Source organism: Pan troglodytes, chromosome 19 (assembly GCF_028858775.2).
Source record: "Pan troglodytes isolate AG18354 chromosome 19, NHGRI_mPanTro3-v2.0_pri, whole genome shotgun sequence".
In the NCBI taxonomy this organism is placed as follows: Eukaryota; Metazoa; Chordata; class Mammalia; order Primates; family Hominidae; genus Pan; species Pan troglodytes.
The window spans coordinates 60,667,066-60,682,931 of NC_072417.2; the positions used below are offsets into that span (position 1 = coordinate 60,667,066).

Genomic DNA, 15,866 nt, shown 5'->3' on the forward strand with positions numbered 1-15,866 from the left:
GTTGCTAGGCAAATAGAGCTAAGACCACTCACGTGGCTCGGAGGAGTGACAGGGAAGAGGTGGACGCATCAGGACAGAACTCAGTGTGGTGAGAGGTGGAAGCACAGAGTCCTGGGTGCAGTAAGGCAGGATCCTTGGTGTTTGGGGCACAGCCCACGTTTCAGGAACAGTCAGATGCCTCCTAGACATGATGCCCATGTCTACACTTGAATGTGACTTTTTTTCTCCTATTAAAATGGCATGTCCTTAAAACATATATACTAATGCTGACATTTAGAATTATTGGGCCAGGCGCAGTGGCTAACACCTGTAATCCCAGCACTTTGGGAGGCCGAGGTGGGCAGATCACCTGAGGTCAGGAGTTCCAGGCCAGCCTGCTCAACATGGTGAAACCCCGTGTCTACTAAAAATACAAAAATTAGCCAGGCGTGGTGATAGGTGCCTGTAATCCCAGCTAATTGGGAGGCTGAGAGAGGAGAATCGCTTGAACCTGGAAGGCTTAGGTTGCAGTAAGCCGAGATCACGCCACTGCACTCCAGCCTGGGTGACACAGCGAGACTCTGTCTAAAAAAAAAAAAGAATTATTAAGTATTAGGCTATATATATGTATATATGAAAGCCCTTGGAGACCATCTGGTCCAACTTCCGTGTTTTAGAGATGAAGCAATTGAGGCCTCCCAGCAGAGATGGAAGAGGTTGCTCAAGATCTGCCAGCGAGACTGCTGCAGCTTTACCAGCTCCGATTCCCATCCTGTGTTCTTCGCACGGTGGCACAGAGCAGTGGTAGGTCTCACATCTCCATAGCAAGGCCCTTGGCTGTCACCATTTGCCTACTTTATATGTGCCAGTGGCAGCAGCTCCAGAAATGTTAGTTGAATCGGGTTGGTGAGAATTGCACCCCTTACTGAGTCTTGGAAATGGTTCCAGCCCTCATTAGACTTCATTTCCCTCCAGAGCTCAGGGTTCAGACCTCATCAGGAACCATCTCTCGGAGTCAGAAGTCTTTGATTAGAATCACTTGGAGCACAGGCCGTAGGCACTGCAGTCAGTGGAATGAGTCTCCGTGTTGGGGAAATGAGCTGCTTCCATTTTCCTTTAGTGCCTGCAGGCCACTCCAGCCAGCAACTGGTGGCCACAAAGCCAGGCCAGCTGGATCGCAGGTGCAGGCGGGCCGTCAGAGGCACCTACTCTTATACCATAATGAGCTTCAGTCCGCCTTCCTTTACAACAGCACTAATTCCCCGAGGAAGCCAGCTTTTGCCCCCCGGTGCATCTGCGGGCAGCAGCTGTGTCGCTTGTGCTTGAAGATCCTTTCTGGTAAGCGGGCTGCTTTGCATGAGATACTGAGCCTGTTACTGATCCAGCTAGCAACTTTGGACTCCCTCCCTTGCTTCTGAACTGAAATCCATTTTGAATGCAATAGGACGCTTGGTAAATTTGGTTCTGGGGTTTTCCTCAGAAGTCTAGAAAGTGCCCAAAACAATGACATAAGGCATTTGGGGGCTTTGCAGCTTAATACTAAAGGAAGGCTAGGGAGGATAGTCTCTATGTCTCTCTCTCTCTCTGGGCCATACCAAGTTTGGCAAAACTCTCTTGTTCCCAGGCTTTTTCCGCTGCAAAGGGAAGTTGACCAGCAATCCTTTAGAGGGGCCCTCACCCTTCCAGGAACTCCCTAGGGAGTCTGTTAGGTCAACAATCCACAAAATGTCCTTCAAAAGTGTTTTCTAAGTCAGGACAAGTGATATCGTTATAGATATCAACTAGCATAGAAAACCTAGGATGCATGTCAAGATCATTAATCTTTAGGATGAAGAGAAAAGCACTAGCTCAACTCCTTCCTTTGACAAATAGGGACGTTTCAGCATTAATTGGCCGTAACAGGGACCTGTGGCAAAGGGGAAGAGAATCCCCAACTGTTCAGCCTCCCCATACAGACCTGAGGTCATGTGCACTATCGCATACCGTGATTTGGGCATGCATTTCATTTCCAATTTTTGGTACATCACTTCGCTTTGTTGATGTCTCAGACAAGCCTTTCTTTCCCACCGATTCTAAGTCAGATTTGGTTGAGTAAATGAAAGGGTATCTAGACCAAAAGAGTTTGAGACCTCTTTCTCTTTAGAGCCCAAAAGTGTTTGGAGGGAAGCTTGCAGCGAGCAAAGCAATATTTCTTCAAGATTTGTGTCTTGTCAGGCCTCTGTCATCTCTTTTGTTTATGTGGCTGCTGTTCTTGGAAGCTGAGCTGGACATTTAACTGCCTTGATATTTCCCTTGTGGTTTCAGGCTGTGTTACAAAAGCCGTCCCATGCATGGGTTATAGGACCTCAAGGCTAGCAATCCCCCTATTTTACAGATGAGGAAACAGAAGCCCAGAGAGGCTAAGATAATTGCACACATCACAGCTCGCTGTCTGGGAACACAGCACCTCTTTATGCCTAGGCCTTTGTGCTGTCTCCTAATGCTTTTGTCATCCTGAGTTGGGGCTAGGATATCAGAATGGCCCACACTATTTTTATTCTGCTAGGGAAGGGGGAGGAGGAAAGAAGCAACATTCCTCAACAGTTCATCAGGAAATGGAGAGTTTGAATAAAATGTCTCTGTTAATCAAAAGCCAGCGAGCACAGTCATTCAGGTTTTCTGGCTTGGAATCCAGAAGCTGGAACCGGCTATTGGGAGGAGTCTACCTTGTCATTTAATAATTACATTTTTAATTGTGCTGAAACATCAGGACCAGAGAGACCTTGAAATGGAACAAAACGTAGGGTTTTTTTTTTTTTTTTTCCTGAGGTTCCCCAACCCCTCCAGGCTTCAAGGCGGGGAAGCAGTCCCTGCTTCCCTTATTATTTCTGGAGCTGTTCTCTGTATTTCAGGGGTGCTTGTGGGACGACACTCCAGGTCCTCCACCCCAGATCCTGTGGTTCTAAAACACAGTCATAAGGCCTTTAGGCACCTGCTCCAAACCCGTCTATCAGAGGCCAAAAGAGTGACTCTGATATTTGGTGGCACAATTATGCTGGTTCGTCAATGCCGAGATTCTTCCAAAACATGCTGAAGAGTGGGCGTCTCTCAGATCCCCATCATGCCGTATGGCGCCGCTGGGGAGATGCCACCAACGAAAAGGACGGGCCATCTCAGATGCAAGAAACATGCTCACATTCAGAGTTTTCCTCATTTCTTGCATTGTCTCCTCTGGAACCCTATTAACTGGCCCTTCTGTCTTACATTCGTACAGCAGGTGCAACCACCATAAAAATCTCATTCTCCAGAGTCAGAGGAGGAAGGGTCATGCAGGAATAGGGGTTCTGCAAGGCCCACATGGAAGGCATTTCTTTCCTACCCTCTGCCGACAGCTTGATTCTCAGATGCTGCAAGGCTGTGACATGGCTTCTGACCCAGGAGGGGCCGTCCAACTCATCCTTGCAGTTTGCAGGATCATTTGCAAATCTTTTCATCAATCCTTGTCCCCCCGGAGACTCCATATTTCCAGCTTGGCAAGTTTCCCTGTGAGGGTTGTTGGGTGGACTTCCTGTATCCTTGCTGCAGGGACTGCGTTGTAATTATGTTCATCAAAATTCCTGGTTAACCAGATCACTCCATTTCTTTACAGGGTCAGAAAATACAGAGTCTATTGTTCTGTGTCCTCTCCCTGCCCAGTCTTGACAAACATACCCAATGAATTGACTGGCCCTCAGGGATGTGCTGGGGGTTTGCAGGGTGGCTGCGACCCTTGCCAAGCCTACCAGGAGCTGGATAGGTCTGGAGTGTCCCAAGTGGTTCAGCCTTCAGGCCCATGGCTGGGAGAAAACTCCCATGGCCCTAATGTCTACCTCTTATGATGGGTGCCAGTGACAGCCACAGTGTGAGGCTTCCTCTTGCCACTTCGTGGACAGAGGACAGTGATGGTGTTGGGGAGGAAGTAGCTAATGCAGATGAAGAAGAGTATGCCGGACACTCCATGGCGACTGGAGTTGCAACCTGGTTGGGGAGCCCAAGCGAGTCACTTTTGGATTCGTCCAAGGAGGCTGGTGGGGGTGGGCGTCTGATGTGAGCAAGTGGGATATTCAAGCCAGCGAGGTGCTGATGATTGCTGCCACATACATTGTCACCCCATTCATCTATCTACACCAAGTAGTGAGGCCTGAGGACACTTGGATAGTGCCAGGTTTGGAAGAGGCCTGAGGACATTTGCATCTACTAAAGCCTCATTTGAGAAGTTTCTTTTAGGGACTCAAGGAGGCAGCCCTGCTCACTAGGTGATTTCTAATAAGAAGGGTTTGAGGTGATACACAGAGGACTCTGGTAATGCCTCCGACAAATTTTGCAAATAGAAAACTGGGAGAAAGGAAGGCGACCCTCCTGGCTCTTTGGCTTCTTGCTGGTGAGAACTGCAGGTGTGCCTCATGCACCTGACCCCCTTTTCACACGGGTCCAACCACAGTTCCACAGGACATGGTCATGCTCAGGCCCAGGCCCGAAATTAGCCGCATGCTCTTCTCTGTATTTTGGCCCTGAGAACCCTTTGAAGGCTTACAAAGCCAAACAGGTGTTTCAAATGAGGTCTTTGGAAAGCCCTTGGTTCCTACTGATTTTTCCTTCATCCACAAAGTACTTTGGTCCCAACCTATCCACCTGAATGGATTCCAGGGCTCAGGATTCCCCCTGGAAGCTGACTGCCCCCTCGGGGCCAATACAACCCGGTAGAGGTAAGACTCAAAAGACTCACAGCACCAGGGATTTGGGTCTCCAAGGCCCCTTCCCTCTGTTGTGTTCCCTCTGGTTGAGAACCTGTCAGTTTCTAGGAAAAGACAAGAGTGGACATGAGAAGCAAGGACAGAGGATGGATGCCAATTGGTCAGGTACCTGATACCTGATATTTGGCAGGAGGGACAACGGGACACGGATGCTTCACTATGGAGATGGGAGGAAGGGCAGCGTTTTGTTTCCATCTCCCTCGGTGTTCTCATGATCTCAGTGTTCCTCCTGCCTCTTGATCTCTTCTAGTATATATAATTATAATTATTATTATTATTGTTTTTTTTTTTTGAGACGGAGTCTCGCTCTGTCACGCAGGCTGGAGTGCAGTGGCATGATCTCGGCTCACTGCAATCTCCGCCTCCTAGGTTCAAGCAATTCTCCTGTCTCAGCCTCCCTGATAGCTGGGATTACAGGTGCACGCCACCAATCCCAGCTAATTTTTGTATTTTAGTAGAGACAGGGTTTCACCCTGTTGGCCAGGCTGGTTTCGAACTCCTGACCTCAAGCAGTCCACCCGCCTTGGCCTCCCAAAGTGCTGGGATTGCAGGCGTGAGCCACCACGCCTGGCCTAGTATATTTTTTTAAGTGGAGGGTTTTGTTTTGTTTTTTTGAGACAGGGTCTCACTCTGCTGCTCAGGCTGGAGAACAGGGTACAAATGTGGCTTACTGTGGCCTCGAACTCCTGGGTTCAAGTAATCCTCCTGCCTCAGCCTCCCTAGTAGCTGGGACTAAAGGTGTGCACCACCACGTCTGGCTAATTTTTAAATTTTTTGTGGTGATGGAGTTGCTGTGTTGCCCAGGTTGGTCTTAAACTCCTGGGCTCAAGCGATCCCCCTACCTTGGACTCCCAAAATATTAGGATTATAGGCACGAGGCACCGCACCCAGCCCTTTTCTGGTACTGTCTATATTTGAGACTCAGGTTATAATTTCATTTTTTTACAGTATATATTGAGAATAGCCACATGTATACATGATTGTATAACTAGAAATGCATAATTACGTATGCATTTCTGTAAGCTGCTTTCAGCGTTCAGCCTGGATCCTTTTGTGCCGTGATTTCGTCATTCTTCACCTTTATTTGTCTCGCTCTTTCAGGCAGTTGAAGTACATCTCTTAAGTACTTCTACTAAGGAGGACATGAGTACTTGTCTCTAGAAGCATATGTTTCTGTTGCCTTCCCTTGTGAAAGACAGCTTGGCTACCTTGAAGTACAATGAAGGTCGTGGTATTTTCCCCGTCATGCACCGGAGGTGTCTTTTGAGATGTGGCTACAGAGAAGTTTGAGACCAGCCTTCTTTTTATTCTTGCACTGGTCTTCCCACGTAAATGATTACAGGACTTTTATCGTTATCTTTGCTGTGTAAATGTGTTGTTAGGATATGTCTGCTGGTTGGTTTTTTGAAATCCACTTTGCCTTGAACAGCGTAGGGCGTCCTGTGCGGCCCAGCTCTGGAACTTTCCTCCCCATCAACCTTTGTTTATTCTTTCTTTTCCGTTAGAGCTTTTCTGCTGGTCTCCTCTTCAGGAACACCCAGTGTCCATGTCTTGGTTTGCTGTTCTGTCCTCACGTTTGCATTTTTCCCATTTCCTTTGCATTCTGGGGAAAAAAACAATTCTCGTTTGTTCTGTACATAACTAATTCACTTTGTTTTGCAGTATTGATTCCATGTTTTATTGCAACCAATGTGCATTTTCCTTCTGTTACAACCTTTCAAACTTCCCTATAATTTTGATCATTTCCTGTTCCTTTTTTATATCATTTTGGTTTTTTTTTTTTCAAACCAACTTGCCTTGTTTTGTTCTCTTCTTATGAGTTTTTGTTCTTATATCATAATGTCATATCTTCCTGCCCTTTGTTGAGGTTGCTAGATACTTTTCTGAGATGTTTCTTCTGGATACTATGTGAGATCCTGATGAGAAGTTTGTGTTTCTCTTGAGGCTTCTGGGCTTCTGGATGTTCTTCCTCAATCTATTTTCTGCAATAAAATAAACAATACATATTATCTTGCCTCCCCCTTCCCCGTTTGTGCAGCTCTTACAAAATACCTGAGACCAGATAATGTATGAGGAACAGGAATGTATTTATTTATTTGAGACAGTATCTCACTCTGTCGGTTGGAGTGCAGTGGCACAATCATAGCTTACTGCAGTCTCTAACTCCTGGGCCCAAGCAGTCCTCCCCCCTCAGCCTCTCAAGTACCTGGAGCTACAGATGCGTACCACCATGCACAGCTAAATTTAAAAAAAAGAAATGTTAAGGCCGGGCGCAGTGGCTCACGCCTGTAATCCCAGCACTTTAGGAGGCCTAGGTAGGTGGATCATGAGGTCAAGAGATCGAGACCATCCTGGCCAACGCAGTGAAACCCCGTCTCTACTAAAAAGCAGAACAAAACAAAACAAAATACAAAAATTAGCTGGGTGTGGTGGTGCATGCCTGTAATCCCAGCTACTTGGGAGGCTGAGGCAAGAGAATTGTTTGAACCTGAGAGGCGGAGGTTGTAGTGAGCCGAGATCGTGCCACTGCACTCCAGCCTGGCGACAGAGTGAGACTCCATCAAAAAACAAAACAAACAAAAAAAAACCTTTATTTTTGGAGAGATGGGGGGGCGGTGGGGTCTCACTATGTTGTCCAGGCTCTCCTTGAACTCCTGGCCTCAAGCAAACCTCCTGAGTAGCTGGGATTATAGGCACAAGCCACGATGCCGAGCTCAAGAACAGGACTTCCTCACAGTTCTGGGGACTGGGAAGTTCCAAGATCAAGGTGTCGGCAGGTTCTGTTGTCTGGTGAGGACTGTTGTCTGCCTCCAAGATGGCACCATGTTGCTGTGTCTGCCAGATAAAGGAATAGCGTGTCCTCACATGGTGGAAGGCAGAAGGACAAGCTAGTGAATACCGCGTGAAGCTGCTTTGATAAGAGCCTCAATCCCACTGAAGGAGGCGCCCTCATGGGCTGATCACCTCTTAAAGGTCCCACCTCTTAATCCTACCATGTTGCCAACACCTGAATTTTGGAGGGGACACATTCAAACCATAGCAGAGTCCATTCAATAGATCCATTAAGAGCTGGGATTTGTTCACATGTGGGGCACACACACCTTCTCCAACTCCCACTCCCATTCCCTGTCTGCTTATTTGGTAAAATAGCCTCCTCAAATATTGCTGAAGCCTAGTTCCTACTATAATTCTCAGTTTTCATTCATTCATTCATTCATTCATTCATTGTTCTGGGCACTGTGCTGAGATTAAAGCTGTGAAAAGAGGGATAGGGACATGGCCCTGTCTTCCCGAATCTTATAGTCTGTTTCTTTGTTGATATGGCAGCTCTCCTAACCTCCTCCTTCCAGGCCAAGTCTCTGAATCTCTGACCTTTAGAAGAAAATGAAGACTCTGCCGGGGTCCAGCCTGTCTCCTGCATAACTACTGGGTGAAGACTGCAGTCCTCAGGATGTGTTGTGACATTGCCAGGGGTCCCCTACTATTTTCTGTGCACTGAAATTTCTGAGTATGGCTAGAAAGGCTGCTGGAGTTGGGGAGCGCAATACTTTCACCTGTGAGACAGGAAATGCGCCCAGTATTCTTAGAGACATAGACTCTGGGGCTGGTGATGTCACTGTTGCATGATTTGTGTCTTAACCCAGAGCTGGAGGAGAGTATCCTTCTCGGGTAGCTGTTCCCAGCTCTGTGTAGGAGTCTGCCCACCTAAACAGGTGTCCACCAGGAAGGCATGACGTGGGAGTGAATTGCCAGTCTCCAGCCCTGCTGGGTCTTGATCTTCCTGGTGGGCTCTGGCAGCCCCATTAGTAATTGGTTGACTCCCTGAGGAGTGCAGAGCTGGCAGTGGGGCCACTCCTGGCTGCTGAGTCCAGGACTACTCCGGGACTCAACCTTCCCAGGCGTGCCCAGCCATGCCCTGGCTGCTTCTGGGTGTCCAGCTGCCTCCGTGGTTGGGGAAGAGAGAACTTGCTGGAGAGTCCTTTGTGGAGGAGCCTTCAAGCAGTGCCAATCACGGCACTGGGCTCATTAGCAAGCATTGCCATAGCAACGGGTCTGCCAGAAAGTGGCTCGTTAGGCTGACAACTTCAGAGCTGTTATATATAGATCTGGGTGTGGGGGGAGTGGGGGTGTGGGGCCCTGTGGATATGCTTTTCTTTAGAGCTCCTATTGCTTCTGGGTTTGGGGTGTGAGAGGATGCAGAGTGGGAGACCTTAAAACCGTCTGATCTGGCTGCTAAAGCGAGTGTCTGACGACCACCCATTAACACCAGCAAGTAGCGTTTGCTCACGGCTTTAGGAGAAGGTAAGAGTCAGGTGTTCTCAGAAACCTCCGGAGGGGGAGAGAGTCCCGGAGGTGGAGGTGGCATCCGGGTTGAACTTGAGCTTGAAGCATGGTGGGAGCGGTAGGGAGCGGAGTAGCAGGGTCTGTACTGCCTGGAGGCTGCAGAGACAACCTCCACTGTCTGTTAAATAGTTTATTTGAAGGGTTTGGGGCAATGGAACAGAATCTTTTTCTTTAATAAGTCACTGTGCAGCCCAACGCTGTCTTTTTACAAATCATGCTTATGAAAATTCTATGATCTCAGTTTTCATTTCAGAGGTGATGTTTTTTCTCAGTTGCTGCCTCTAACGCTGCAACGGAGTGGCTTCAGAGCACAGGACTCACCCAGGATCACTGTTACAAATGCAGCCTCCCAGGCTGCTCTGGAGATTGAGTCAGGCCCCAGAGTGTGCACTTGAACTCACATCCCAGGTGACTGCTGGGGTGGCCCACGGTGACCATACTTTGAGAAACACTGCTGTAGGGGGATTTGTTTTTGATCTCTGTAATCTCTGGGTGACTTCGCTTGCCTGCTTTTTTTTTTTTTAAGGAGGAATCAGTAGCCACCATTAAGGGGAAAATTTTGGGGGTTGCGTTGTTTTTTTAAATAAAGAGACAAGGAAGTCAGCCTACAGCTAGGGAACGTGACGGCCTGGACGCGGGCGGTGATATTTTTGCACATCATATGCTCACTTGGGGACTGGGAGACAAGCAGGAGGATCAGGCTTGAGTTGTCATCCTCCTTGGGAAGGAGCTGGGGTGTCAGGTGGTCTCAGTGAGGAAATGGAGCTGAGTAGGTGTAGCTGGGGAGAGATGTGGCCCAACTTTAAGATAACTGGATAGAAGTCTCTAGAACAAAGCTATTATTTTAATTAATTAATTAATTAATTTTGTGTAGAGATGGGGTCTTGCTCCATTGCCCAGGCTGCCCTTGAACTCCTGGCCTCAAGCAATCCTCCTGCCTCGGCCTCCCAAAACGCTGGGATTACAGGCATGAGTCACTGCATCTCGCCAGCTGACATTTTTAAGCAGTTTGTTTTTACCATTAACCGTGCCACACTGGGCAAGTTATTAAACTCTCTGCGTCTCAGATTCCTTGTTTTAAAGCGGGGATAAATGCCATCTATGAGGCGGGCTTGTTGTGACGAGTAGCTGATTGTCTAAAGCACCCAGTCCAGTCTGGCATGCATTATAGATATTTGGTGACTGGTAAAAAGTCATTATCGATGGGTACAAATGGACCTGGGCTCAGATATTTCTCGAGTCCTTTCTAGAGTAGGGTTCTGAAGTAGTGTAGAAACCTCCTGATATTACGTATGAAATAGCGTGTGTGTGTATGTGCACCCATTTTAGGGGACAGAAGATCCATAGCCTTCCTCAGATTCTTAAAGGATGCTCTTTCCATATATATCATTGAGCAGGTTGCCTACTGAACAAGGAGGCCCAGGTGAGGGTGGATGGAGAGGGACTGAAGCCTGTCCTTGCAATCTGGCCAAGGGATGGTCCCTTCCAGAGGAAGAGGCCGCGTTTTATTATTCCCACAAAGACACCCTGTATTAGGTAAAGAATTTCTGAGTTAGAAAAAACTTCCTTCGTTTTCCCCCACCCCCACTCCTGCTACCTCTGATCTTGTTCCTTCCAGGTGGGGTCTGTCCCCAGCCCCCGGGCCTGTGTCACCTCTGCTTCCAGTACAGTTCCCACGGGAAAGTGCTGACAGAATTGAAGGGAAAAAGCCACAGGACTAAGGAAGAGAAGGGAAGGATTTAACTTGGAAGGAAACTAATTAGAAGAATAAGATTGAGAGAGACCTTAATTATTGGGTGGTTATGCACACTGTATCCTCTGGATGCCTGGGGGCCGGCTGCTCCTGCCCCTCTGTGGCCATGAAGGGTGAGGTAATGCTGGTGCTGTTGGCCCTTAAGTGAGGACTTGAAGGTAGGAAGGTCTAACTTCTGCCTTCGCCACATCTTTAAAAATGTTTTTTTATTTTTTTATTTTTTCTTTATTTTTGAAACAGAGGCTCACTCTGTCACCCAGGCTGGAGTACAATGGCGCAATCTTGGCTCACGGCAACCTCCGCCTCCCAGGTTCAAGTGATTTTCCTGCCTCAGCCTCCTGAGTAGCTGGGATTACAGGCACCTGCCACCATGCCCAGCTAATTTTTGTATTTTTAGTAGACGCAGGGTTTCACCAGGTTGGCCAGGCTGGTCTCGAACTCCTGACCTCAGGTAATCCACTGGCCTTGGCCTCCCAAAGTGCTGGGATTACAGGTGTGAGCCACCGTGCCCAGCCAAAAAAATTTTTTTTAGTTGTGGTACAATACACATGACAAAATATTTACCATCAGTGATATATTTATGTATTCATGATATTGTGCAACCATTACCACGATCCAGTTCCAGAACAGTGTCATTACCCCAAAGGGAAAATCTGTACCCATTCTCCCCTCCCCAGGCCTCTGGAAAAGACAAATCTGTTTCTGTCTCTATGGCTCTGCCCATTCCGGGCATTTCATATGCATGAAATCACACAATATGTGGTCTTTTGTGTCTGGCTCCTTTCACTTAGCATAATGTATTCAAGGTTTATCCATGTTGTAGCATGTATCATGGCTCCATTTTTTTTTAAATTTCTGAATAATATTCCATTGTATGGCTGTACTACACTATCCATCCATCTGTTGATGGGGGATTTGAGTTGTTTCTACTTTTTGGCCATTACGAATGATATTGCTATGAGCGTCCATGTACCAGTTTTTGTTTGACTGCTTGTTTCTAGGTGTTTGTGTCTATACCTGGTTGTCTCCATGTCTTTTGACTTTTAAAGTCAGCCATCAGGAGGAACTCCTTTCTAAGAGAACAGAAAGGTGATGGGACTGTGGCTGCCTCAGGAGATGGAGGCAGAGCGCGGCCCTGCAGGAGGGAGATGTGGAGACCATCTTTGCCACATCAGCCACATTAGGAGATGGGCCTGGTGGCCCCAGTGCCCTCCTCCTCCCCTCTTTCAGCATCTCATGGCCCTTCACGGCTCAGTATCAGGGTACCTCCCACCTTCTGTAAGGTCCTGAATTTCCTCGTTGCGGGAGACCTCGTGGTCATCAGTGCCTTGCGGAGAAGGGACGGCATCATTATTGCTCTTTCCTGGGTGGGACACTGAGGTTCACAGGTTGGGTCCACTGGCTCTCCAGCTCCTGTAAGGAGTGGTCTCCTCACTGCCCAGCCCTCTCACCAGAACGCACTGGCCAGCTCTCAGGCTGTTAACCTCCCCAGCAGGTGTTTGCCGTTCAAGTCGGGTAGTATTGGAAACAGAAACCTCAGAGAAGTGACTGTTGATGCTGACATTTCAGACAGAGGGATGGTGAGGCTAGGGTGGAGGTCGGTATTGCCGTAGACAGACTGTGTGAAGCCCTTCCAGTGGAAAACCCCATTCATTGCGCATCCCTCAGGACAGGCGCTGCCCTAGGTGCTGAGTTGCGTATTGTTACCCTCTCCATTGTCTTCCACAACTGGGTTCATATTATCACCCTTCGTTTCACAGATTCGAGAATAGCCTGGTGAGTCAGTAGCCTGTGGTCACATGGCTGTCAAGCAGTCCAGGCAGGATTGGCACTGAAGGCTGTTCGAGCCTGAGGGCTGTTTTCACTGTGCCTATGGGTTCCTGTCTCTGCACCCCTTTTCTGACCATGTCAATATTTGATCCTTCCTATTTCCTCCCAAGTTATTTGGATAAGTACCAATATGGCTTTCCCATGTTTGATTGAAGGAGAAACTAGAATATTTCACTCAAGGGGAGGACACCTGGCATCTTGCCCCTCTGGTTCTAGAATCTCTTTCATCAAACACTCATGCCTGTAGTTGTATTTTTTTGTTCTTTGTTTTGAGACAGGGTCTCACTCTGTCACCCAGGCTGGAGTGCAGTAGTGCGATCACAGCTCACTGCAACAACCTCCTAGGCTCAGGCAATCCTTCCACCTCAGCCTCCTAAGTAGCTGGGACCACAGGCGTATGCCACCACACCCGGCTAATTTTAAAAATTATTTGCAGATGGAGTCTTCCTATGTTGCCCAGGCTGGTCTCAAACTCCTGGGCTCAAGCCATTCTTCCACCTCGGCCTCCCAAAGTGCTAGGATTACAAGTGTGAGACATTGCACCTGGCCCTAACCCTCATTTTTAATCCCCTGACCCCCCACCCATGCCGACTTTATTTCTAATCCTATTGGACAGAATGTTCATCTCCTGTGCATGGGATACTTCTCTTTCTCTCAACATGCACACGCGCATGCACAGGCACACACACACACATGCACGTTGTTATAATCCTATTTGTCTTGCATATATTTTGGCTATCTTCCAATCCTGGAGAGTCCAAAGCAGTGAGAGGGCCCAGATAAACCTGCCCAGATGTGGGCTTGTGCTTACTGGACATGGCTGGTGAGACAGCAACCTGGGATCCTGGTGGGATGCCACACCGTGTTGATCCTGGCTGCTGTCCACCTCACTGTCTCCTGCTTTCTTAGAAGACAGTCTTCCATACGGAATCAAACGGGCACTGCAGGTTAGCAGGTGCAGGAGATGGAGCGTCCAGGGCATAGGGGAAAGCTTTTAATTAAGTTGTGAAAATGCATTGTGAAACTTACACCGCAGCTACGCAGAGGGCAGAAGGGAGGCTGTGTTTACTCAAAGTCCCCGAGCAGCTCAGATTTACTCGTTCCCTCCAATGACATGCAGGGCACTACGGGAAGCCACGGCACGTGGTTTTGCAACCTTCACAAACCGTGAGAGTAGCCTGGGAGCTGTGTGTCTCTGCTGCTCTCTTTCATTCTGTTATCTTGTTTTCCTAAGCGGGGGTCACCAGGGACCACCACTATGGGCACAGCTGGGGGATACTGACGACATTTGGGAGCCGATTACCTTTACTGTTTGTGAACAGCCCCTGGCTTTGCTGAGAAATTCATGGCTACTCTCTTCGTATGGCTAGAATTCTGATTTTAATCAATTTACTTCAAAAGGCACAGCAATCTTACGGGCTAATTTGGACTCTCTGTCCTAATTTTAAAATGTTCTTTAGCTAACAACTTTTATTTCTGTGTTTATGGGAGAAAATTTAGGGGGAACAGATATGTAGAAAGGAGAGTATAATAATTGCCTGTAATCCCAGCACCCAGGGATCATGGCTGTTTTTTGTTTGTTTGTTTTTATATTTTTGTTTGTTTGTTTTGAGATGGACTCTCACTCTGTCACCCAGGCTGGAGTGCAGTGGTGCGATCTCTGCTCACTGCAACCTCCGCCTGCTAGGTTCAAGCAATCCTCTTGCCTCAGCCTCCCGAGTAGCTAGGACTACAGGCGCACACCACCACGCCTAGCTAATTTTTTGTATTTTTAGTAGAGGTGGGGTTTCACCGTGTTGCCCAGGCTGGTCGCGAACTCCTGAGCTTAGGCAATCCGCCCGCCTCGGCCTCCCAAAGTGCTGGGATTACAGACGTGAGCCACTGCGCCCAGCCATGGTTGTTTTTTTTTTAGCATCTGTCTACTAGATATCTAGTTTCTTTGTATGTCATATACATTTTTCTCTGATTTGTTTTTTAACGAAAAGTAACTCTATACATGGTTAAAAGAATTAAACCGCACATAAATGCATACAATGGGAAGTCAGCGTCTGCTCTGTCTCCGAGTCCTAGTTCTTTTTGCCAGAGTGATCTGGACCCTTGGCGAGAGAAGCTCCATCCAGCTCTTCATGGATTCTCAGCATTATTATAGAATGTTTTGCATCTGGCTGTGGGATGACTTGCATTAATTACTTCTGCTAGGTTTGCACAGCAAGCCTGGGGCCTTGTCTGCCGCTGTGCTTCGTGGTCTGGGAATTTCAGGCTTCAGATTTCACAATGGGAGGTGGTGGAGTGACAGGGCCCCCTTGCAAGCTCAGCACCCCGTGAGTGATTTCTAGGGGGCCGTAGAGAAAGTCTAGCTCCATTAGCTGAATGGCATTTTCTTCTCTGCTCCCAGAGGAGCTGTCCTCTGTGCAGGGGCTCTGAATGCTCAGGTGCTTCTCACTGCTCATGCTCACGCAACTCCTGAGGTCACGTGTGTGCTGCCTCTGACCTCAGGGGTTTGTGGGCCGCAGACTTCCCAATGTCACGCTACTGTAGGGTGAATTCATCAGCCTTTGCCTTCCTGGTTTAAAAACTCTTGCAAAAATGCCAAATGGGTGTGACCTTTTCTTTCTTCTCCAACAGAAGCCTGGAATGGTCCCCCCTCCGCCGGGAGAAGAAAGCCAGACGGTCATCCTTCCACCTGGCTGGCAGAGCTACCTGTCGCCTCAGGGCCGGCGGTACTATGTCAACACGACCACCAATGGTGAGTCCCGCTCGAGGGAGAATCCTGCACCAACCCCCTGGCATTCTGGCTCTCTAGAGGGGCACATTTTTTCTCCCTTCTTCACCTCTCTGGGGGTTTTTTCTTCTTAAGTCTATGCTCAGGGGCTGCAGTAAAGTCTTACTCCTCCCACTGTGCTGGGTGGTAGGGGTGCAAGTCTGGGTCTGTAGTTCTGGGAGTATCTTGGAAGGAAGGCTGCCCTTTATGGTTTGAGTCTTCCTTGGACCCTGACGTCCACCCTGGGCATCTGTGTTAAACCCGACCTGTTCGTCTGGGGCTGGGTTTTCTGAAGGGTATCTCAAAAGGTTCTATGGTCAACAGCTGGCTTGAATAAAATGAACGAGGCAAAGTCACTGCATGATGTCTTGGAATTTTGAAGGTTTTAATGATCTTGAAGCTTCAATACAGGGGTTGCAAATGCGAG

At 48.2% G+C, this 15,866-nt stretch overlaps 1 protein-coding gene across 10 annotated transcripts in view; it reads left to right on the plus strand.

Annotated features, from left to right (window-relative positions):
* The window catches only part of GAS7 (growth arrest specific 7), a 288,280-nt gene that overhangs the window by 164,611 nt on the left and 107,803 nt on the right, over positions 1 to 15,866 (plus strand). For 8 of the 10 annotated variants that reach the window (XM_003315659.6, XM_063799747.1, XM_054671054.2 and 5 more), the window contains one exon: positions 15,304 to 15,424. In XM_003315659.6, coding sequence (XP_003315707.2) covers positions 15,304 to 15,424 — 121 coding nt within the window. Of the gene's footprint in view, positions 1 to 472; positions 784 to 8,917; positions 9,054 to 15,303; positions 15,425 to 15,866 lie in introns of those variants that run through there. The other 2 variants (XM_054671053.2, XM_016932390.4) reach the window with 2 other exon arrangements.